This window comes from Mirounga angustirostris, unplaced genomic scaffold, assembly GCF_029215605.1.
Source record: "Mirounga angustirostris isolate CCGP_5_RB_7025 unplaced genomic scaffold, mMirAng1.0.hap1 SCAF_11, whole genome shotgun sequence".
In the NCBI taxonomy this organism is placed as follows: Eukaryota; Metazoa; Chordata; class Mammalia; order Carnivora; family Phocidae; genus Mirounga; species Mirounga angustirostris.
The window spans coordinates 123,036,228-123,060,977 of record NW_026991719.1 but is presented as its reverse complement, the minus strand read 5'-3'; the positions used below and the strand labels follow the sequence as shown (position 1 = coordinate 123,060,977).

At 43.6% G+C, this 24,750-nt stretch overlaps 1 protein-coding gene across 8 annotated transcripts in view; it reads right to left on the bottom strand.

Moving 5' to 3' along the window:
* Positions 1-24,750, bottom strand: part of MTM1 (myotubularin 1) — a 94,782-nt gene that overhangs the window by 27,628 nt on the left and 42,404 nt on the right. For 7 of the 8 annotated variants that reach the window (XM_045883646.3, XM_064574674.1, XM_064574676.1 and 4 more), the window contains 3 exons: positions 22,650-22,751; positions 3,131-3,214; positions 872-1,021 (listed from right to left, as the gene is read on the bottom strand). In XM_045883646.3, the coding sequence (XP_045739602.1) occupies positions 872-1,021; positions 3,131-3,214; positions 22,650-22,751 (336 nt within the window). The remainder of the gene's footprint in view (positions 1-871; positions 1,022-3,130; positions 3,215-22,649; positions 22,752-24,750) is intronic. The other variant, XM_064574675.1, reaches the window with a different exon arrangement.

Genomic DNA, 24,750 nt, shown 5'->3' with positions numbered 1-24,750 from the left:
ATGAACAGATTTCTACTCATAATTAGAGGAGCGAGTGAATTTTAAAAGTTGTGATTCCTATTATGTTGACATTATACAAAAGTTCCACACAAATGTCCTTTTAAGGACAAAAATTTCTAGACTTGGAGTTAAAGGCAAGGTGACATTAAATCTTAATTTCTTCAGGCCTTATTTTTCCAAAATCTGTTATTTAGAAAACCAAAACAAAACAATGTACTTATTATGACATGTCCTGAAAATTAAGAGGGGAAAAAATTCTCTAAATTTTTAGTCAATAAAATTTATGCACACAAAGTAGACGGTATGACTCATACATAAATATTTAAGAGCCAAAGAGAACTTTGTGAACTAGGTCCAATGATACCGTAAGTATACTGTCTGGAATAATCTGCACTTGGCTCCAGTTTGCTAATGGCATTCAGGCAGCTTGCAAATGTGATGAGGACGAGCTAGACCTACTAGAGCCAGCACTCATGTGCTCTAACAGAAGACAGGCAGCGTGTCATTTCCAGTATGATTCAGCTGACGCTCATGGAGAGCCCGTCACATATCAGGTATGGTACTACAAAGGTGAAAACCATAAAACCCCTGTCCTTCCTTCTTTCCTTCCAGCTAGCACTTGGTTGATCTATGCATTATTTATACCCTCTCTCATATGACAATTAGTTTACGCTCATTCTCTGACCTTGATTGTGAGCTCTGGAAGATGGGTGCTGTCTTACTTCTTTTCCCAGTTGGCATAGTACTTTGCACTCAGAAGGCACTTAAAAATTATATGGTGGATTGAAATTCCAAGAGTGTTTCTCTGACTTAACTACTATTCTTAGGGGATAAAAGGCAATCTTTGAGGTAAACTAACTGTAGTACTCACTGGAATTCGATTTCTGGATCTAAAAGTTGCAACTCTCCTGAGATCGTCATCTGAGGCACGATATGGAACCACCAAGAGAGCAGGGTAAGTGTCACAGAGTTCATAGCACTTATTGATAAAAGTTATTCTCCAGTGGTGATTGGGCAAGCCCTGTAGGAAAAAAGGAAGTCCAAGTCAGTACTGTACAACTTCATCTCTGGATTTGGCCTTGGCTCTCCTTCCTTCTTTCTAGCAGAATCTGCACATGCCTCTTTGACCACAGGGTAGGGACAGTCTACCATTTGTACTAAAGGGAGCCAGATCCGTAATCCAGACAACAGAAGAACACAAGACAAAACACTGGTGGTTCCCATAATTCTGAAATACCATTGGTCAATAGAGATTCTCTTGAATTTGAGATCTTCCTTTATTTCATGTCAAACTATTTCTTACTACTTGTACAATAAAGATAAACCCAAGTTCATTGCCCACCTGTGTACCCCACCCCCACCCCAAAGAAAAGTGCATCATGTAGTTTCAACCTGTGTCTAACTGATGGTAGAAAGAGATCGGGCTACTTCCTATCCCTACGCAAAACAGAGTGAATGCTTCGGTCTGCTCCAAAGTAGAAAGAGGTTAAGTTTATGAAGAAAGTCACAGAGGGGAAATAGAGGAAAACCCCTCTGGGGAGGCTCATTTCGCCACCTCCTAAAAGTTTTTTCAATCAAGTGGTTTGGGATCGGTGATCACTCTGTAGGTTGTGTGAGAAATACAGTCATCTGCATTCTAAGCACACTACTAATGTGACAGGGAGACACAGAGTACACCTCCCATCCTGTCATCCACCCACAAAACCATATCTAGTATGGACAAGATCCAGAGGTGGTGGAATATTCTCTCCCCATACTCACAAATACACAAATACACACACAAAGGTGAGCTATGTGGGTGCTTGCTTTGGGGACAGACATTGTACCTTTTCCTTAGGTCTGGTCCTATAGACCACGGACCAAACAGGTGAGTCTGATGCTGAGTCCAATTAGAGAGTTTTAAGTCCCATGAGAAAGTTATAAGAAGAAAAGATGAAATATAATGGCAGTCTAAAACAAGATACCTTTCAATAGTTCGTATATGCATGCAATCTTAAACATGAACTGTCTTGTTTCAAGCTACAAAAATAGATCTAAAAAATAAGTCTTAATATTGTCAGCAACACTCCAAAACTAAGGTACAGATACTTAAATACATACTGCTACAGAGGTCTCCAGAACATGCAAAATGTTTTCATGGTCTTCCTTCTGCCTCAACAACTGACCCAGAACAAAGGTCATTAAAATGAGAGGTATATATAGCCTTTGAAAACTTAACAGTCTGAAGCTGCAGAGGATGTACCACCTCATGCATGTGATTTTTAACTCCTGCACCCTCATTCCTGAGCATCGAATCTGCTTACAAATATGTACACCACTGGTCAAGGCTAAAAAAAAAAAATCAGTGCGGGTGCTTGGTAGTGGAGGTGGTGGCTAGAAGGTTCTTCTCAAGTCTAGGGTTCTAAGATTTTACTTTACATTCACTGCCTTTTCATATAAGGCAATTGGGCTTGATCTGATTCTCAAAGCTCACTCGACAAAAGTTCCCAATTATTTTAAAAGCTGTATAGGATGAGAACTGTGAAAAACTCCATCACATAACTCCTAGCTGGCCTACAGATTTGGTTAAACCAGAGGTCAAATTGTGGCTCTTGTACATAAAATGCACAGGCTCTTCTTCACAAAATGCCACAAGAGACCTTTGTCCCTGAACAGCAACACTGTATCAAGCCTCTTGCCTTTGTTATAGCACATAATCATGCACGTGGGTGAAGTCTACAGAAGAGAGCAATAAAAGCAATTTTGATATACATTCATCAAAGTTTTCTTGGAAAAGTCATCATTACAGGGAAACTGTTCTAATTCATTTCAATCTGCAAACCAGAATAAATATAATTTGAATCTAGCTGTCAGTGATAGTTAAGCTCCTGGATACGTAAATATATAGTGACATGAACTCCTAAATAGTAAGGTATAGAAGTTTGACTCTTCTAGACTCCAAATATTTGATTCATTTCATGAACAACATATCATATGGCTATGGAATGAGCTCATAAATTACAGAGTAATCGATAAAATAAGCTATAACTGCCATTTAAGCTAGACTTTGCAAGGATTTCACTGATGCTCAAAGAGCATGACCAACAACATATTGTCACCCGGCATGTTTGCGATTCACCACATGACTTACCTGCCTTCTGTATTCTTCGACTGGATTATAAACTGTCCACCCATCCACGTTAAACTTTTCTTCATTTAGAAACGCAAATATGGGCTAGAAAAGGCAAAAGGAAAAAAAGAATTTAAAGTTCCACATGACGGAACTAACAGTCTACTAATACTACATCCTCCGAGTTTTCACCCACCAGGTTTGCCTACCATGAAATCACAATCCAAAGCGAGACTTTCAAAAAGGAGTAAGAGTGGAAAATACAGACTGGACTTAATGCTACCTTCTAGCTTGAGTTATCATTACTTCTGAGACCTCAATTTTCTATGGCTACAAACATCTCTTTTAATTTGTCCTTTTTAAAATGATGTTCCACAAAAATCAGGTTTCTAGACCAAAACACATCTATCCATTTTGAACAGTATTAGCAATTGATCAGGTAAAAGTCACTTTAAAAAAAAAAAAAGGAAATTCAGGAATCATTATTAGACAACTGTCTCAAAAGGGAACAATGACATGTTTATTTAAAAAGGACATTAGGAAAATTCTTAATTAATGGTTCTCTGTGAATTCTGAATCAATGCCCTGATCTCTGTGAAATGACAGGACCCAGACCTCTCTTCTCTCTCTGTGCTCACTCTGGAGGCGATATTGATGAATTTCACAGCTTCAAATACCATCTATACTCTAGTGACTCCTAAGTACCTATGGCTCTCCAGCCCCAACTTGGATCTGCACACTTGGCTGTCCAAGGGACCGCTCCACAATTCCAGCCTGCCTCCAGAGGAGGACTCCGAAGTTAACACATCCAAAGCCAAACCCTTGAACGCCTCCCATCCTGCTCCTCCTACAGCCTCCCCATTTCAGTAGATGGCAGCCCCATCCTTCTAGTTGAGCCCAAAACCTTGGTGTTATCCTCATCAACTCACTGCCACCACCCCGGTCTAAGCCTCAACCATCTCCCACCTGCATCATTATAATAACCTCCTAACTGGTCCCCTACTCTCCTCTTTACCTCTAAAGTCAGAGTAATGGTGTCACAACCTAAGTCAGCTCAAGTCATTCTCCTGCCCCAAATCCTCCTGTGGCTTTCCATCTCACTTGGAGTCAAAGCAGAAGTCTGTCCAATAGCCTGCATATGGCTGTCCGCCCTCTGGCCACAGCCCCTATCAGGCCTCTGCTCTCCCATTGCTCACTCCACTCCAGCCACACTGGCCTCCAGTGCTATTCCCCCAAAGTATCAAGCACAGACCAACATCAGGGCCTTTCCACCTGCCATCCAGCTGTCTGGAATCCTTTTCCTCCATGGCTTTCCCCTTTACTTCTTTCGCATCTCTGCCCAAATGTAACCTTAATCAGTGAGACTTATTCTGACACCCTATAGAAAAACTACATGCTATTCCACCCCCCCAGAACAGCACCCCTTATTCTCCTTCCCATTTTATTTCCCCCTATTACTTATGACCATCTGACAGATTATATGTATACTTCTTTGTTTACTGTTGGACTCCCACTGTCCCCTCCCCTAGACCAGGGGCTCCATAAAGACATACACCTGCTTTGGTCACATCCTATATCCCCCGTAACTGGAACAGTATCTGGTCCATAGTAGGCAGAATACATATTTGTTGCCCCAGGGAAAATGTCAAGTCCATACAGCCCCTGTACTACCACCTTCTCTGGAAGCACTGGGTTTGGGCACTTTTTCCTCTGTTGTCGTCCTACAACTGTGCATGCCAGAATCCCCTCCCCCACACTACAGAGCATTTCTGGAAAAGCCCTGCTTGGCATCAACAGTTTTATGTATTCAAAAAGCAAGAGATTTAAGAGACTGCTCTCTGGACTGTCTTCTTAAACTTTCTTTCTTTCTTTTTTTTTTAAAGCACAGGGCACCCTCAGCAGGTCTCAATCCAGGCAGTGGTAGGCCCAAATGCTGTGTATTCTACAATGGGTAGCAATTCGTTGAGGCTTTAGACAGACATGGAATCCACAGCAATACTTAATTATTCCTACCACTTGGGAAACACGTGATTTCTGTTAACTTCAGTTTAACTCAAAGACAGGGGGACTTTTGATGGAAATAGCGCTAAAATGTACCATGCACTTGTTTATCCCTAAACAGAATCCGTAGCACGTATCAAAGCACTGTCTTGGTGACATCTGAGTACTGGATATTATACTGATCAATCCTGCTGAATACTGTGCTGCTGACATATGTGTGGATGCCAGGTGGTTTGTCATTCCCTTTAGAAGACCTATAAGCTGCTTTCTTGGAAATGAGTTCCTGACCTCCACATTTGTTTTTGTTTTTGTTCATTTTGTTTGTTTGTTTTTAGTTATTTGCACCTTTCCCATGGAGCTCAAGTGAATATGGCAGCCTTTTAAAAACAAAGAATAAAATTACTAACTCAAAGGCCGGATAAAGCTTTCTCTCCAGAAAAATTGTCATGTGTGTTAATGCTATCAGTGTCCTTTGACTTGCCAGCAGCATTTTCAATGCAACTATTTCTCAGTCATGAATAATAAAGCAACTCTGCTCTTGCTTCACATATTCTCTTGTATCTTACATTAAAATTACTGATAAGTTTACAAAATTATCAGAAGATGAAAAGTTATATAGCCCACACCAAAATTACCTCCATAATTTCTTTAATATGTTTGCTTTAAGGGAACTCTGAATACAAGTAATATATAAAATTGTCATTAATAGGAGAGTGGGTACAACGTCCTTATGGTAGCAACATCTCAGGTGGCCTTTCTTGCGAAATCATTCTGGAAAAACACTTCACATTCTAAAGACATCCAGATGAACAGGATGAGTCAATGAACTGGCATCCTTTACCTCTGAAACATGCCTCTGAGAACTCTATGATGGAAACAACTCCCAGGTTAAGAGCTAAGAGCCAGACCTGGAGCTCAGATATTTCAGGAAAGTTTATGAATCACCCAACAGCCAGATAGTCCTGGTCATGAAATACACAGGAGCACATCTAATACTGAATTGGAGCTTAAGGTAAAAAAGACCAGGTGTTTAAACCAATATTTTAACCATCCAAATAAATTAGCTTACAATTATAAGGAAAAAAAATATATATATTTAATATTTTATTTATTTACTTGAGAGACAGGGAGAGGGAGAGGAAGGGAGAGTCTTAAGCAGACTCTGCACTGAGCATGGAGCCCGACATGGGGCTCAGTCCCACAACCCTGAGATCATGACCTGAGCCAAAACCAAGAATCGGATGCTTAACCAACCGCACCACCCAGGCGCCCCAAGAAAAAATATTTTTAAAAAGCATTACTTGTTAGTTTTTAAAGAAAAACACAATGTGAACGTGAAGTTGTCGAGACTTGGCTCCACTGAGGCAAGCATTCCAAAAGAACCAAGGCGGATATTTTCTAAAGTTGGATGTACCCGGACTTATTTCCCAGATATTTTAATTTTTACCTTTTTTTTTCCCTCTTAAAGATTCAGGTAAGAGAACGAAGCAAGAGTTTTAAAACACAAGCTCTCAACAGGGTAACATAAAGGTGGATTATTACAAAAAAATTTAAAGCATTAAAGCAAGGCAACAAAACCCTTCATCTGTACCTCATTATTACAAAGTACAAAATTCACCTACAAGTGGTGACTTGTGACAAGTCTTAAGCTCCTGTCTGAAAACTGTTAAAACCTAAAGTTAACAGGTTACATGCCTTGAGATTTTTAGCTGTCATTTATTTTCTCTTACAGACAAATACATTTTTTAAGGCTTTGAGTCTTTTAGAACTTTATCAGCGGGTTGCCATTTCCAGTGATTCCTAACTCTATCCTTGGGTCGCTTGGGAGCCTCTCTTTGGGAAACCGAAGTACCACGGGGAGAGCACTTTCCTTTCTGAGGATGGAGCGGGGAGTCGGGCGTGTGAGCTGGGTAATGATCAAGCTGGCTGCACGTGCCGGTCTCACAGTGACTTGACTTCACAGCCTGGGCACCGCGCATCAGGAGTGCGTCCGTCCGTCCGTCCGTCCGGGAGCCCCGGAGCCTCCGAGCCCAGAAGGGTTGTGCCCAGGGGGGGCTTCGGGAGGCCCTCCACACCTTTCTCCCGGGCTCTGCCTCGGGGGTCGGGCTAGGGCAGTGGGGGTGGGTGCCGGGGGCGCTCTCCGGAGGTGCCTGTGGGTGCCTGGGCCCCACCTCGCCCCCCGGCTGAGCCAGAATTTCCGGGGGGTGAGGTGGTCGCCCTGATCCTGAAGGGCCACGTGCCATACACGACCACACTCAGGAATACAGCCCAACGCTTCTGTGTGTGCGGGCTATCTGGGGGGCTGCTTCACTTTTTAAAAAAAAATAATTTTGAAATACTTATAGATTCACAAGAAGTTACAAAAATGTACAGGAAAGTCCCATGTACCCTTCACTCAGCCTCCCCAGTGTGAGCACCGTGCATAGCTAGAGTACAGTATCAAAACCATGAAAGGACACACTTACGTGCTTACCCTGGCTTCAAGTGAGCAGGTTCTTCCTTTATTTGGCTCTATATTAGTATTTGGGCATTTCACCAATTCAGATTCCTACTAGTCAAGAGATACCATGCATGGAGACTTCAAAAAAAAAAAAAAAAAAAAAAGCAATCATGTGCATTTTTTCCAGGATTAAAAATAGCACAATGTAACATTTGAAAAATGTTAAAGGACAAAGTTGAGATGAAAATCTCTGATTTCACACTAGGGATAAAAACAGCTCTGACAAAGAGAATGTAACTTGTCATTTAAATTTTCCTACATTTATCACTGTTGTGTCTCATGGGGGAAAAATGTGAAAGGACAACAGGTTTTAGATTTCATTTAATTAGCTAATATTTTAAAATGGCACCTATGTGAAGATGCACCAACTCACTTAAAACACCTAGATGGGATTTACTGCTATTTAATAGGCTCTATAAATGTTGAGCAACTCTAAGTTTCCTTCTTTGAGGTGGGAGAGTTGTCTGTCCGTGAATTAGAGTTTCTAGATCTCATGAAGCCCCTCACGGACAGCCTCTTCCCTCAAAGACTTGTCATGTTGTGTCTCACAAGTGGATGTTGGAGAGTTATATTTGTAAAAATTAAATATCATTCAAAAGGGAGGCAGTTACAGAAAAAAACTATTTTCATAGTACCCAGGGGAATGAATTGATAAGCTACGAAGATTTAATGGTACTTTCAAATGATGCTGCCACCATGCATGGACACAAGTTTTAGAAAGAGCAGACCCTTTTTAGGAAGTAAACAAACTGTAACTCTGAATACCTAGCACTAAAAATCTAGGGGACTGTGCACTCAGTCCTTCTTTCCTGATGGAATTTTGCAGTGTTTGAACAGGAATTTAAGTGGGCATTTTTTTTTTCTAATTTGATTTCTGAAATTGAAGACACCTGCCTTTTTAAAAGCTTCCATCTACCATTTAACGGTGTGGCAATGTAAAATCACCTCATTTTCATCTTTTAGGTTACACTTAAGAAACAAGACCTCTTCATATAAGGAAAAAAAAATGCTTTCATTAAAGTTGGGGGGAAAAAAGCCAAACATTTTGAGAAAGAACCACAGGAGGTACTGAAACTTGGCAAAGGTTATAGTTCAAAGTAACATCTTTCATGTAACTGCATCAAAAGTAATTTAATCCAAAAGTCTGACAAAAGCCTCACAGGTCAAAAGTGGCTAGCACATAAATTACCATTTATACTTCCGTTGGCTTAAATAATTCTCCTAGTCCTCTTTCCACCACCTTTCCTGGGGAAAGTGGCTTCATATTTTTGGGTTGCCATCACCTTCATATATAAATGTACACATTCACTTATTCAGGAGGAGAAGACCCCAAAAGTACACTTGAAATGTCAGCTGAAACCATGTGGAAAGAGTACCTTCTTTCCTACTTGTCCAAAATCATAATCATTTAAGGTGACATTTCTCAGGGTTCATGTGCCACACCTCCTCTCACTGTAACTGTCTCTCCTGGCAATTTTGGCCACATTGATGAAAATGCCATTGATCACATCTGGGCCCACCAAAGAAACCTTTCCCCGGGTGAGAGCTCCAGGTCTACGCAGCAACCTGCCTCGTAGATGTCTATGTCTGGTTGTCCTACAGACACCTGCAACTCTGCATATCTGAACTGGAAGTCATTGCCTCTTCTTCACTCCCCTCCTATATTCCCCATCTCGACCGCTGGTCCCACTGTCCACCCGCTTACCCAGGCTGGGTTCTTCCCTATCATGCCATCCCCCATCATAACTACATTCACACGATCAACGGATTCTATTGATCTTCTAGATCTTCCTCAAATCCATTCTCTCCTGTCCTCTCCATTGTCCCATTTCAAGGACTCATTATCATGCACCTGGGTGAGTAACAAACATCCCCAGAAATAAACTCCTGCCCTGCTCCATCCAGTCCGCATGCTGCAGCCCAAGCAATCTTTTTGAAATCAAAATCTAATGTCACTTTCCTGCTTCAACCCCTTGAATGGCTCCCCTCCTGTTTAGATACAAAGTGGAATTTCTTGGTGGGGCATGGTAGGCTCCACAAGCTTTGGGGCCCAGCCTCCCCCTCCAGCACCATCTCTCACCACTACCCCCACATGTACACCAACTCACATGTGGTCCAGTCTGTGTCCAGCCTCTTCACATTTGCACATACTGTTCTTGCACTTGGCCAGGGCCATTTCTGCCTGGCTAATGCTCCTACTCATCTTCCAGGATTCACCTCCTCTAGGAAGCTGTCCTCGACACCAAGCCCCTTACTTCCCGCTCCCCTGATAGCCTGTGCACATGCATCTGTATTGTATGCATTTGTCTGTCCTCCTGGACAAGTGGGCATGAGCCCCAGCTCCCCACACCTAGCCATAGGCAGGCAGGCATTGTGTAAATGCCTGGAGAGCAAAAACAGGGAGGAAAGGGATGAAAAAGAGGAGGAATGAGGACAGGCCTGCCCTAGGAGGCCTTCCATTTTATAAAGCCTCAATGGTTAAAAGAATGTCGCCAGTATTTGAAGGGTGATTGATGCAAGAAAAGAAATATTCAGAAATCAAAACACAAAGAAGAAATAAGTGTGTGATAAAGGTGGTATTTCAAACGAATGGAATAGTCAACAAATGGTATTGCCGCAACAGTGGAAGAAAGGTTTGGATCCATATCTTACACAGTGACCCCGAATAAACTCCAAATTGATGAAATATTTACATTTTAAAAAAGAAACTGAAGTTTTAAAGGAATATTCTAGGGATAATTCTTCTATAACTCTGAGTAGGGAAGACATCCTTAACAGGGAATGTAAAACCCAAAAGCTATAAAAGAAAACTGCAGACAAGAGTTTAACCTAGCAGGCCTGGCTGCTCTCCTGAGACAGGTCTGCTTGTGAGGTTGACCCTCAGCTGGACTCTGAGAACCTGGGTTCTCGGGAAAGTTCCCATTGCTCCCTAACTGATAAGAGGGGTTTATGGTGCCTCAACCGTATAAACGTGGTTTATGTTTAACCCTAATCCCTGCTTTCCTTCTGAGAGGCAGTGATTTGGGTACATGCTAGGCAGAGGGTGCCTGATGACCAGCCTCCAATAAAAACTCTGGGTGCTGAGCTTCCCTGGTTGGTGGCATTTCCCATGTGTTGTCTCAACTTGTTGCTGTAGGAATTAAGTGTCTCCTGTGTGACTCCACTGGGAGAAAACTCTGGAAATTTGTGCCTGGTTCCCCCCACCCAGACTTTACCCCATGTACCTTTTCCTTTTGCAGCTCTTCCTCCATACCTTTTTGCTATAATAAATCATACTTGTGAGGACGACTATATGTTACACCTTTTGAATTCTCCTAATGAATCATTGACGTCGGGGTGGTCTTAGGGACCCCCATCACAAAAAATTGATAAATACAAAGATTTAAAAAAAATTCCCATAGCAAAAGCCACCATAGTCAAAAGACATATGGGGAAAATATTTGCAACTCATATTATGAGTGTAACTATTACATAAAGAACTCCTACAATTGACCAAAAAAAAAGACCAAAATCCCAAAGGAAATATAGGCAGAAGCCACAGAGAATCAATAGAAATACAAATAGCTCAAACCAAAAGATATTTAATTTCAGTCAAATAGGATAAATACAAAATAAAACTATGAATCCACATTTTCACCTATTAGATTAGTGAAGATCAAAAAATCAGAAAGCATCCTGGATTGGTGCAGTTGGCAAAACGGTCCCCCAAAGTTGTCCATGTCCTACTCCCTGTTACCCGTGTCATTACTATATGTGGCAAAGAGGAATTAGGTTGCCAATGGAATTAAGATTTTTTTTTTTAAAGATTTTATTTATTTGAGAGAGAAAGAATGAGACAGAGAACATGAGCGGGGGGAGTGTCAGAGGAAGAAGCAGACTCGCTGCTGAGCAGGGAGCCTGATGCGGGACTTGATCCTGAGACTCCAGGATCATGACCTGAGCCGAAGGCAGTCGCTTAACCGACTGAGCCACCCAGGTGCCCTGGAATTAAGATTTCTAATCACCTGACTTTAAGACAGGAAGAGTACCCTGGACTTCCCAGAAGTGCCAATGTCATCGTAAGGGTCCTGAGATGTGGAAGGAGGCCGAATAGTCGGAATCAGAAAAAGAGAGTGACGATGGAATAAAGTCAGAGTAATTCGAAGGACTCGACCACTGCTTTGGCTCTGCAGATGGAGGAAGAGGCTGTGAGCCAAGGAACGTGGGTGCCTCTAGAAGCTGGAAAATGCAAGGAATGGACTCTCCCCTAGATTCCCCAGAAGACACACAGCACCACACACCCCCTGACTTTAGTCCATCAAGACCCATTTTGGACTTCTGACCTCCAGAACTGTAAGATGACAGACTCGTGTTTTTATAAGCCGCCAAGTTTGTGGTCATGTGTTAGAGCAGCTATAGGAAATGAATAGAGCTGGAGACAAGCACTCTGACCCATTGCATGTGGGAGTGAAAGCCAGTACATCTTCTTTTAGGGATATTTGGTAATAGCAGTAATTCTACTTCTAAGAACTTATCCTACAACATACACGAGCACCTACAAAATGATGTATGTGCAAGGTTACCCACTGCAGTTTATGTAACAGCAAACGATAGAAAATGATCTCAGTACCCATCAAGAGAGGATTGAAGAAAGTATGGTACGGTCAACAGAGTACTGTATGGTCATAAATAGGGTAAAGAAGCCCACTCATCTGGCGGTATCTTTGGTAAATGTAAAAGCAAGGTATGGAAGAGCACATACAGCTTACTCCCTCTAGGGTCAAAGGGGGAAAAGATGCTTAACAAGTTGCATGAATAGGCTTAAACTATCACTGGGTGGACAGTAACAGACTGAAAACACTGGTTGTCTGTGAGGAGGGGAATAGGATGGGTGAAGGATGCTTGGAGCGGGATATTTTTACGACATACCTGTCTTAGTTCCAGCCGGTATAACAAGTTACCATAGACTGGGTGGCTTAAAACAATGAACATTTACTTCTCACAGTTCTGGAGGCTGCAAAGTCTAAGGTCAAGAAGCCAGCATGGCCGGGTTCTGGTGAGACCCACTTCCTGGTTTACAGAGGGCAGCCTTCTTGCTGTACTTCACGTGGTGGAAAGCACAAGCTCTGGTCCCTTCCTTTACCTATAAGGTCAGTAATCCCATCCTGGGGCTCCACCTTCATAACCTCATCTAAACCTAATCACCTCTCAAAAGCCCCACCTCCAAATATCATCACACTGGGGGGTTCGGGCTTCAGCACAGGATTCTGGGAGGATACAAACATTGAGTCCTTAACAGTACCTTCTATACTTCCCGAATTTTCAATTATGGACATATATTAGCTATTGTCAAACTTTTAAAGTAGTGCTTGTTGAATAAATGCCCTTTCTAAACAGAATATTCTTACTGATGACTTGGTTGCTGCCGGTTCTTAATTCATTCACTCTACTGACCTTAGTATATTAATTCAACAAACATTTACCGAGGGCCTACCATGAACAAGGTATTAAGTAGAGAAAAAGATGAGTAAGACACAGGCACTGTTTTTAAGGGGTCAGAAATTCTCCAAAGGACGGTGACAAGGAGGGCACAACTACCAATTATGTAAAGAGGAGAGCACAGAGCACCTGGGACTCCAGAGAATGCCTAGGTTATTTCTAGAGAGATGAGCCTGGAAGGATAAGATGACCTTGGACATGATAATAACAATGATGACAAAAAGGCACAATTGGTAGCCAAACTCAGCGAATACGAGGCCATCTGCAAACATGGCCAAAGTGCAGGAGGGGGTCGAAAAAAGTGGGGACAGTTGAGAGGTGAGGCCACACAGTGGGGGAGACTGAAGTCTGTATCTGCGCTGACAGAGAGGGAGGAACTGCTGACGTTTGGAGGGCGGGGGGAATGAGAGCCGAGTCCCAGGGAGAGGATGTGCAGGGGTAGACTGGGTAGGAGACAGAAAGGAAGCAGGAAAACCAGTCCAAGTACGATTCCACCACTTGAGAAAAGAAGAAAACCCTGGATTCAGTAAACATTCAGGAAAAGGGAAATCTTCCAATGGTGGCCTTGATTTTGGAGGAAGAGAAGATACCACGAGAAACTGGGAACATAGAGCAGGTTCAAGGGAAAGAGGAGAGATTATTTTAAAGGAACGTTCAGGGGTCAGTTGAAGTTATGGAGCAGCTAAAGGGAAACATGAAGCGTTGAATCTGGAAGTCAGGTCAGATGGGCAATGCCGGAAGACAGGAGAGGGAGAGATACTGTTGAGGGGATGGTACAGAGCAAGAAGGAGGGGGGAAGAGTGGACTTTTCTACAGGGAGAGGCATCTGGTATATAGATGCTCTAACTGAGCCTTCTGCGGAAAACATCTAGAAATGCTGGATAAAACAGAAACCTTTTTTAAAATGCTCTACTGAGCTAGCTAGGGAGGAACAAATACTCAGAAGCTAAACACTAACCACAAACAGGAATGTAGAGAGCAAGAGGAAAGTGCTGCTTTTACCTCCGGGCGCTCACAGAATGGATTCTCATGGCCTATTGGGAGTTTAGGAGATAGAGGACATAAAGGCCCAGGCTCACCCAAGATGCCAAGACGGGCATCAGACTGGAAACCGCCTTCAATAGAGGTTGGCCTCCCAAGTGCTACAACCTCAGGGTAAGGACAAACAGGAAGTAACCCCCTGAGACTCGAAGGAAGTTACCTGTCCAGGTTATTGGTGTTGATCGAGGGAGAAAAAAGTCTCCACTGCTGTCTCCCACCAGGAATTCGTAGCCACAAGGCAGCTCTGAAGCAACGTGTAGCCCAAGCTCATAAAACTTGGGATGGTCCGGAAAACATCAAGCAGGGAATCTAATTTGTAATTGACCCACACCAGGAGTGCCCTAAGATGCCTGGCAGAAGGAAACATCAAACTGCCTTCAATCCTGGCCTCTGAGTATTCCCGTAAAGGTCCGAGGAAGAGGAGTTCAGAAGCAAGAATCACAAAACATCCTGGGAAACCAGGCACCTTGAGCCAGCAAGTAAGAACTCAGCAGAGCAGGCCCAGCTGAAGAGCCCCGTGGTGGATGAAGTCAAAGACACGACATCCTGGGAGCCAGAGGGACGCTGCAGGTATCAGACTTCCTCATACTTCACACGTGTTTTACAAACATGCTCTCGTGGCTACTCAGTAGTTTAAAAAACCTGTGAAAGGAGAGGTGGCTTGAGCACTTGCAGGGTCTTGAGTCACATTCAAAAGCATAGCTCCCCTGGTGTGGGAGGGCGATAAGTGGGATGAGCTCTGAAGGGAGCGGCCGCCAAGCACGTGCAGGCAGGCAGTGAACACTGGGCTTCTGAACACGGATGGCCATGTGGGGCCAGTCCTGCTGGGAGCATGGTTCCAGGAGATGGGGAGCAGGGAGAAGAGAGAGACTGAAAGAGACCAAGGGCCAAGTCCTGGAGGTGGCAGGAAGTGTGATGAGACCCTCAGTTGGCCACATTTACTGCTTGTCCAAGAAAGAGTCCTAGCCAAGGAGAAAATGGAGAACTGAGACCTGCTTCGTCCCAAAGACACATCTAGGCTGAAAAGCAGATGTGTGTGTGTGTGTGTGTGTGTGTGTGTGTGTGTACACACAGTACTGCTTCTCATTTCAACTGCCTTCTGAATTTGAGCTGTTTGCTTTTATCTATCCTGTGGTCAGCCTAGGAAGTAGGAGTCCACTAAATTTTAGTCTGAGATTTTTAAAATCTCAAAGCAATTTATAAAAATGTCCCCAATTCTGGACTGAAAAATGAAGGCCCAGGGAAAGTGCCCTTGTTGTCAATTGCCTATTCACAGGATCATTTACAACTCTCATTTGAGCGATTGAAAAAGATGTGCACCCCCATCACCCGCTTTGGTAATTTTTGTGCAATCATTTTTACAAGCAAGTACAACTGGACTTGAGCCAGAGTGGACACAAGGTAGAAATGACACAGTGTTCAAGCCGTATGGACAAGTGGCAAAGACTCTGAGAAGCAAAGGCAGAAGTAACAAACACCTACAAATGCAGCTGGACCCTCTCCTGAAAGGTGCGGCCATTTCTAACACCTTGCTCCCCCCGTGCTGCCCATGGTAGGAAGTACCACACCATCAGTCCGTGGAAGGCTGCTGGCCTCCCCAGAAAAGGCCCTGAAACCCAGCTGTTTCTCTCTCTCAAAAGCATAGGCAGAGTCTTCTCTCCTGTGCCTAGTCCTACCACCCACATGAAGGTCAAGTTTACCAAAGCAAACAAAACACCAAAAACCTTTGCAACTACACGAGTGTTAATGAGTTCAGAGTACCAAGAGGCAGAAAACACTGTGATGCCCAAGAGCTTAATCCAGAACGGCGTAGGAAAGCACAGAGCACAGAGGTACACACGCCCGAATGAGCCGCGCTACATTGGAAGCGGGAGGCCTGCATGGGGTCAAAAGATGGACAGAAAAAACAGTGGGAAACCTTTTCCGAAGACGATCACTGCTGCCCCTATTTCACATTTCTAGTTAAGATGCTTTCTGGATTTAACACACTGAAATTTAAGACTTTCAACTAATCCTTTATCCAAGTACAACCAATGGTTTGTTAATAAGGATAGTAACCTTATCCACATAACACCTTTCTTTTAAGGGACTTAAAGTGTCTCACATATTATCACAATCACTTTATTAATATTCTGGGGGAAAAAAAGTGTGTTAGGGCAATCATCCTGGGAAACCTGCTTCTTTGCACCTGCTGGGAAAATGGCGTGCGACTGCACAGCTGACATTCAAAGGGCACTTACTGCGTGCCAGGCACTTGTAAACAGTTTACGTTTAATCCTCACAAAAACTCTCTGGGGCAGAGAGGGTTATTATCCCCATTACAGATGAGAACGCTGGAGCACGTAAATATTATGTGGCTTCCAAAGCTGCCAAGCAGGTAAGCGACTGAGCACACACCAGCAAGGCTGAGTAAACAAGTCCTCTCTCTGACTCTCCCTCACCCGTGGCTGCCACGAGCCTGGCAACCGCGTCCCAGGCTCCACTCCTTCCAGCTCTCCACCTCCTTATGTGAGGCTCCACTCCATGACTTTTGTCAAAACTCAAGCCCTTCTCTTAAACAAAATTCAGGAAAGTCCATGCATGCCTATAGCTGTAAAGACAGATGTAAGTGACTTTACTTATGCCTAAATTAACTCGAAACCCATTTTATTCTATATATTCTACCTTTATCTAAAAGATTGTTTTTCGGGCGCCTGGGTGGCTCAGTCAGTTAAGCGACTGCCTTCGGCTCAGGTCATGGTCCCGGAGTCCTGGGATCGAGTCCCGCATCGGGCTCCCGGCTCAGTGGGGAGCCTGCTTCTCCCTCTGACCCTCTTCCCTCTCATGCTGTTTCTCTCTCTCTCTCTCTCTCTCTCAAATAAATAAATAAGTAAATAAAATCTTTTAAAAAAAATAAATAAATAAAAGATTGTTTTTCAAGCTTTCTAGATCATGATTAACAGAAAACCATACACTTTGCACCATGACCACCTCTCTGTACACACACACACACACACACACACCCCTGAAGCAAATGTTTAACAAAACCATATGTACCCATGGTACGTATTACGTATTATGCTCTTACTATTTTCTCTTCTAGTCCATTTAAAAATGCTGGCTGCAACCTAGTAAATGGATTCCATGACTCAATAATACATTGGGATTAACAGTTAAACACTCATCTAAAATTTATATTCTCTCTGGTTATCCCACTTGGGTGAAAAATGAGCAAACAATAAAGGAAATCAATGAAAGAAGAACTCTGGCATTGAACGAACCACCCCAACAATTAATTACTCTCTTCAATAGCACTATCAGGCTCTATTCAGATTTACACAATTTTTATTCTTGCCTTTAAATAATTACGTCAGAAGCATTGTCACATTTCTTTTTTTCAAGATTTATTTTTTTTTTTGAGGCGGGAGTGGGGGCAGAGGGAAAGGGAAAGAGAATCTCAAGTAGACTCCTTGCTGAGTGCAGAGCCCAATGCGGGGCTTGATCCCAGGACCCTGACATCAGGACGTGAGCCAAAACCAAGAGTCAGATGCTTAACCCACTGATGAGTCACCCAGGCGCCCCAGCATTATCACGTTTCTTATAAAAATGTATCATTTACCTAGAAGTAGCGTTGAGTTACAAGGTAGTTTGCGAAATTGGTACAAGTTCTAGTGTTTGTAAGGCAAAACAAAAATAAAGCAAGAAAATAAATACTTTGGCTGAAGTAGAAAACGTTATGGGAACAATGTCCAAGTCTGACTGAGCCGACATAATATGGGAACAATCAAATTAATAGGCTGGGGTCGACTCTGTGTGGCTAAACTGCTCAAGTTCAATTCAAAGTTTAAGTCCCAACTTGAACATGCTGAGTGGTGAAAATGCTAATGGGGAAGGAGGCCAGAGAGAGCCAAAGGGGTGGTCTGAGAGCAAAAAGCCCACTTGTACACCGTTCCCCCTATGGCTGGATTTGGAACCCAGCTCTCTTGGCCTTCAGACACCATTTCATGGATACAACAGCATGCTTACCTCTGACCTCAAATGCTTACAATAAAAAAAACCCAAAACACTGAGATAATCTGCAGCTGGTTTAACAGTTTCAATAATATTAACAAAGTGATATTTTTCAAGTAGGGCCCTTTGTATTGTTCAATGCAATCAGGCTTAGATTAGGCTTCCAGGAAATCCCTTCCTGGCACACTCTCGCATTCCCCAATGTGGCAGTTTGAAAACTTTTCTTTCCCTCCTGTCTCAGAGGAATAATTGTTCCTTCGCCTTTCCAAAACTGCCCTACAAACGGGCTTTCGCCCCATCCCCCTCTGCCTTCCCCAGGATCCTGCTTCAGAAAGATCCCTTCTCTCTCTTGCTTCCTCTCCCCTCCCATAAATACATTCATTCACCTTTCTCAGCTTCAAGTGAAACACAGGTTTTGTTTGGACTTCTCTATTATACATCAGGGTTACTTAAGTAACTAACTTAACTAACCTGGGATCGATGGGCTTCAGAGGGGCTGAAACCCTAACATTTTATGTAAAGTTTTGTACATAAGTGCATTCTTCAGGGGATGAGAAACTATAATTTGTATCATATTATCAAAGGAATCCATAGCTGCAAACAGATTAAGAACCACGATTTCAAATCTACATCTCTAGACCCTTTTCTGAGGAGCAGACCTGAAATCGCTGCCGTCGATTCTGTCAAAAAGCCACAATAATGCTAACGGCCATATGAACAAAACAGAACTCCCCACTCCTCCCTCCTTGCCCTGTCTTCTACCTGTCTCCTCAAACAAAATCCTTTTCTGACCTCCCTGCTCTGTCAACGGCACCCCACCCTCCTCATCACTCAAGCCGCAAACCCCAGAGGGAAGGATGATTCAGCCTTCCTCGCTGTCCTCTCTCACCAAACTGCTGCCCAAGCTTGTCGTCCTCCACCCCGCCCTGGCCACCTGCACCGCCGGGTCCTCAGTCAGGCACTGTGGACCTCTCACCTGGCCTCTGACACCCCCTCCCAGGTTCCGTGAGCTCTCTGCTCCTGTCTAGTCTTCATGACCTTGTATTCAGTTCTTTCACTTATTTCAAAACCTTCCGTAGGTCTCCACCACTTCCCAGGTATTAGCTCCTTCCCTGGCAATGCCGTCCATCACGTGAGCCCAGAGCTCCTCTTGCCCACGCTCCGACCAAACAGCGCCTGGCTACCCTCATAAACACTTCACACTGCTTCCAGCTTTCCCTCTGCTGTGTCGAGGGTCAGGATCTTGCCTCTGCCTGAAACTCCACTTCCTCCAACGGAAATGATAACCATCCTTCAAGGCTCAACCCAAATGACTATCAAATTTCATGCAGGCTTTCCCATGTAGGTTGGACGTGTTCTCTTCTTCCTGTGAATCCCCAGTAGACTTCCTCTGCATTTCTCTTACAGCATGAAAGTAACTGTTCCATATCGGAGCCAGACACATGTGTCCTATCACTTCTGTCACATCCCCGAATGGGGCTAGGTATCATTCCTTCAGCCCATACTCCTCCTCATCTGCCCTCCCTGTTCCCGGACACCACCCAACACAGTACGCCGAAATAAACTTATTTACAAGACAGTTGTACATGTTGACTTGAATAGCAAGAACAGATGTTCCAAAAGCCATGGCAATAGCTGATCTGTTCTTATCTGCATCTTGTATTGTTTCAGTGATTGGTTTAACTTTTTTTTTTTTTTTTAAAGATGACTTTGAGTGGTTAAAACTTAGGGAATGTAATTTTCCAAAACTTTGTATAAGTAATCCGGCTGACATTTTTTCTCAAGTTTGTCACTTCCCAAAGAAGAAGTAGGGATTTCTAGTGCCAGTACAAAAATTAAGGCCAAGTACCACAGACGAGAAATCAACCCCTCTGTGGACTACTCCAATGACAGCAACCCGGAATCCCAGGCTCTGATGCTAGATCCACAACATCCAGAAATTTGTCCCATATGTTTCCATAAAATGGATTTTTCCTTCACTTTCTACTAAACCTGAGTTCAATAAAAAAAGCCATCATTATACAACTCCCAAGCAGAAGTCATTATGGTGAAGTGAGAGAGAGAAATAATGGCGGCTCCCCGCATTCATAAGCCCATAATATAGCAGGAGGCAGGCAATTCCTACATAATTATTACGTAAGGCAGGCTGAGGTAAGTGCTCTAATAGAGGGACCTGCAAAGTCTAACAAGTGAGAGGCAAGACAACCCCTACGGGGGGCGGGGGGGGCGGGGGGGTATACACAGATGGTATATAGAAGGACTTATGGCTGAGCAAGGTGGTGGAGGATGGGCTTTAAAGAGACAAGGGGCCTGCAAGTAAAGGGGATAGAAAAACCAAAGACTCTGCTCTGAGAAAGTTCTATGTGTATTGGAGGAGCACAGGGAAGTCCTGTGTGCTTGGAATGTAGGGTATAAGCCATGGGAAGTCACTGAGTTTGTTTTTGTTTTTGTGGAGAGTGGGACATAGTGACATGATTGTAGTTCAATTAAAAAAAGACTGGCAGCACTCTGTAGAATAAATTGGAAGGAGAGAAACTGAAAGAAGAGAAGCCAGTTGGGAAGCATGGGTTAAAATAGGAAGCCCAAGTAGAAATGGGAAGAAATATGTGAGAGTCACTAATAAGTAGAACCTATAGGATTTGGAACAGATGTAGCTATGGGAGGCAAGGCACGGAGAGAATAAGACACTTGACTTGAAGTTCTCAAACCTGAGCAACTGGGGATCCTCCTCATTGAGGTGCATGTAGGCTGAAGAGCAGGTCTGGTGAGCTGTGAAGAGGTTGGGGGAGACAACAAGCTTGTGATGCTCAAGGACTTCCAGAGGAAGATGTTTGAGAGTTAGGCTGGTTACATTCACTGGAGGCCAGTGTCGGGGCTAGATTTCGAAATCACCCATATGGCAATGACAGCTTATGTGATGGGATGAAACGAAACCATCAAGGCAAAGTGAGTAACATGAGAAGGCAGCTGAAGGGGGACCACCACAGAGATGGTCCACGAAGGAAAAGACAGAGGCAGTGGAGACTGGGAAGGACAGTCAAGGTGGCAGAATAACACACAAACCAGGACTTGCTGAATGCTGGGGGAAGAGCAAACAGAATGAAGACTGAAGTGAGCCATTAGATTTGGCCAGGTCTGAGTCCTATTTCATCTAAGTCCCAAGAGAAGTGTGGATGGAGGCGAGAGATGGGCCAGTAGTTTATTTTATTAAGATTTTATTTATTTATTTGACAGAGAGAGACACAGCGAGAGAGGGAACACAAGCAGGGGGAGGGGGAGAGAGAGAGAAGCAGGCTTCCCGCGGAGCAGGGAGCCCGATGCGGGGCTCAATCCCAGGACCCTGGGATCACGAACTGAGCCGAAGGCAGATGCTTAACAACTGAGCCACCCAGGCGCCCCGGGTCAGTAGTTTGGAGAAAGCTGGTCTAATACTTGACTTTTTAGGGGAGTAAACCCTAAAAGAGACAAAAGATGGCAGAGAAAGGGGATCTTACAGGAGATGGACTGGGCCCTCTGCTCCTTCAAACCTACTGTGTGAGCCGTTCTTCAAATTTCTGATAATTTGGGGCCAGATACGCAAAGCCCAAGATAGAACATGTTCCCTAACTGAATTTTCGTGGATTAGACTTACATTCTCACTTTCATAAATATTCCAAAGATGTGTTCTTATAAAACTTTTTGCCCTAATCATTAAAGAAATTGTTTAGTACTGAAATAGGTTTTACATCACACATTTAATCAAAAACTGAGAAAGGCTGAAAATGTGTTCAACTCTATATCATTACATTTGTTTTAAAAGCATTACATTTGAATCTGTAATCAACACATGACTCACGAGGAGTACTTTATGAATCTCTCTAGACCTCTAGTCTTTGTATAATTGTCCCTTCCATCAACTGTGAATTTCCTTTGCCCGGAACAACTCCTGATGAAATTTGGGAAGAGAGAAACCTTGTCTCACCAGAAAAAAAAAAAAAAAAAAAATCCCAGGCTCTTATTGCCAAAAAACCTAAAAGACAGCCTCAGGAAGAAGGGCTACATTACAAATGATCTCCTTCAGTCCACACAGCGGCATACTCATCCTAGACTCAAAGTAAAGGCATATATATATGCATATTTTTTTAAGAATTATTTCCTTGCTTTCCCCTTAGCAGGTGCTTGCCTCCAAGTCTGTTTAGAGCCGAGCAGAGGAGAAGGAGAGGGGAGTGAGGATGTAAGCAAGGCCTGGTGGCAAAAGGAAGGTGCCCACAGACCGCCTCCCTGCCTCATGCCTTTAAGGAGGACGAGCCAAGGCCGGGGGCACACTGGGGGAGGGAGAGCACAGACCACCCTGGGTGACACTTCAGTCACCTGGGGCGGGCCATCCCACATAGACTAGCAGAGGAGAGGCCTGCTCCTCCTGGCAACGCTTCAATCACCTTTAATAAACACCCTGGCACACACAGCACGCCGGGAAGCACAGACTAGAGAGTAAATGAAAGGGGAGACACCCGAGAACCTCCAGGTGCTGGGGAGAACCCTGGAATTTACCAGACTGTGGGCCAAGGGAAAGGCGTATCTTGTGAGGATCTCAAACATATCCCTTCTGCTGTGGCCTTCCTGTTTCAGCGCGAACCTCAGGTTTCTCATGTCCTGGGGAGGGGGGGAGCAGAGAAATGTGACAGTTCAGTCTTCAAATAAAGTGACATTCCTTAGCAAAAAAAAATCTCTTCAACTAAAGGAGTGGAAGATTCACTTACCTGAAAGGGCAGTTAATCTAGATTACTAAGAAAACCACTTTGTTTTGTGTGACATTTTGAAATATCCAGCTAAGAATACCTCAAAAGACTCTCATCGTAGTCATGAGTGTAAAGACAAAGCAACCAGTGCTAAAGAGAAGACAGAGCTAAAGTCATTTTATAACAAGAAAAATCAAACCTTGCCTTGCACACCATCTACGGTGTCTCTTTACTTCAACCGGTTTCTGCAGTATTTTCCCTATAAAAGAGTATTTTATTCAGTTTTTTTTTAAAAGATTTTATTTATTCATTTGAGAGGGAGAGAGACAGAGAAAGCACAAGCAGGGGAGAGGCAGAAGGAGAGGGAGAAGCAGACCCGACGTGGGGCTCGATCCCAGGACCTGGAGATCATGACCTGAGCAGAAGGCAGATGCTTAACCATCTGAGCCACCCAGGTGCCCCTTCACAGAACTTTTCAAATGTGTACCTGCTATCACATGTAAGCTCAAAACTGTCAAACATGTCATGAAAATACGGAAGCTCTCTCCCTCTCCCTCATGCTCCTTTCAAGTCTCATTCTAACAAATCAGGAAATGATTGGCACTTTAAGCTCTCATACAAGTAATGGAACATATTCTTCCCATCAAGTTGACTTGCACAGTGTTCTACATAGACCACAGTTAAGTACCCCTGTGCTTTCAGGAACTAAACATTAACGCTCGAAACTGGATTTTAAAAGGGGCTTTCAATACATATCTTTTTGCTAAGCAAGAAAACCTTCTCATACACCAAAACCAAACCAAAAAAGCTCCCTTAAATATCAAGTTGTATTACCTATCAAATATATAACATTCTGTCTTACTTTCAAAGCTAGAGTTGTTTCGCTTGTCTCCTAAATCAATCATTGTGCTGTGACCGAGTGGCTGAGCACTCAAAACACCAATTCAATTCAGAACAAACGAGCCCCGTGCTGGACCCTGGGGGGAATGTTAGGAGGCAGACAGCTGAGCTGGTCCCTGCCCTCTTGGATGTCACGATCTTTACATTTTTTCAAAGTGCTTTTTCATTTAGTATCTCAGGAGCACACTTAAAGCTTCCTAAGTCTCTGGCATGAAGGACTAGCAAAGGCCTTGCCATTTACAGGACATCCCAGAATGCCCCTGGCAGCAGAGGCGGTATAAAGAACTAGACCCGAAGACCTCTACTGAGTAACCCAAGACTGCTCACTCTCTATACAGATGGCATCTACTGGGCCTTGCCAGCTCTAGGATTCCGTGCTTTCACTTTTAAAAGCACAGAACTGAATAAAATCCAAAACCCAATTCACAACATATTCCAAGAAAACTGGGATATTAGTTGTTGGCTCATGATGCAAAGCAGTAGTCAAATAAAAGGGAATAATCATTTCAATGAGATGACATGCCTCGAAAGGGTTTACAACCGAGCCACGAGCATAGCACCAGATAGCCGAGGATCTGTGGGGCTCAAAGACCTGTGCAGAACTTTCCTCCTAACAGCCTGGGGTCAGCTGATAACTCCGTAACATCACTGTTCTTAACCACTTGGCCAGAACTTAGACCATTTCTAGATAACCATTTATTTTGATCCATCAGTGACTCCAACAACTACTTCTTGTTGCCATCTGATTCAGATGTAATTAAAGGACAGAAAAAATTACTACCTCATCTTGCCAACAAGAAAATTGAAACAGAAAAGGCAAATGACTCATAGGCGGCAGCTCACCAAATCTACAACAGAAATATGAGCATATCCTAAGTGGTAAGTTCCACCTGGTCTCCTTAGAGGCTGAGTCGTCAGGGGAGAGCCCCTGAGAAAGAGCCTTGTGGCAGAAGAGCCTCACAGCCCCCCTCGGCCTGATAAGTGGGTCACGTGGCGATGCACCAAGCCTCGCT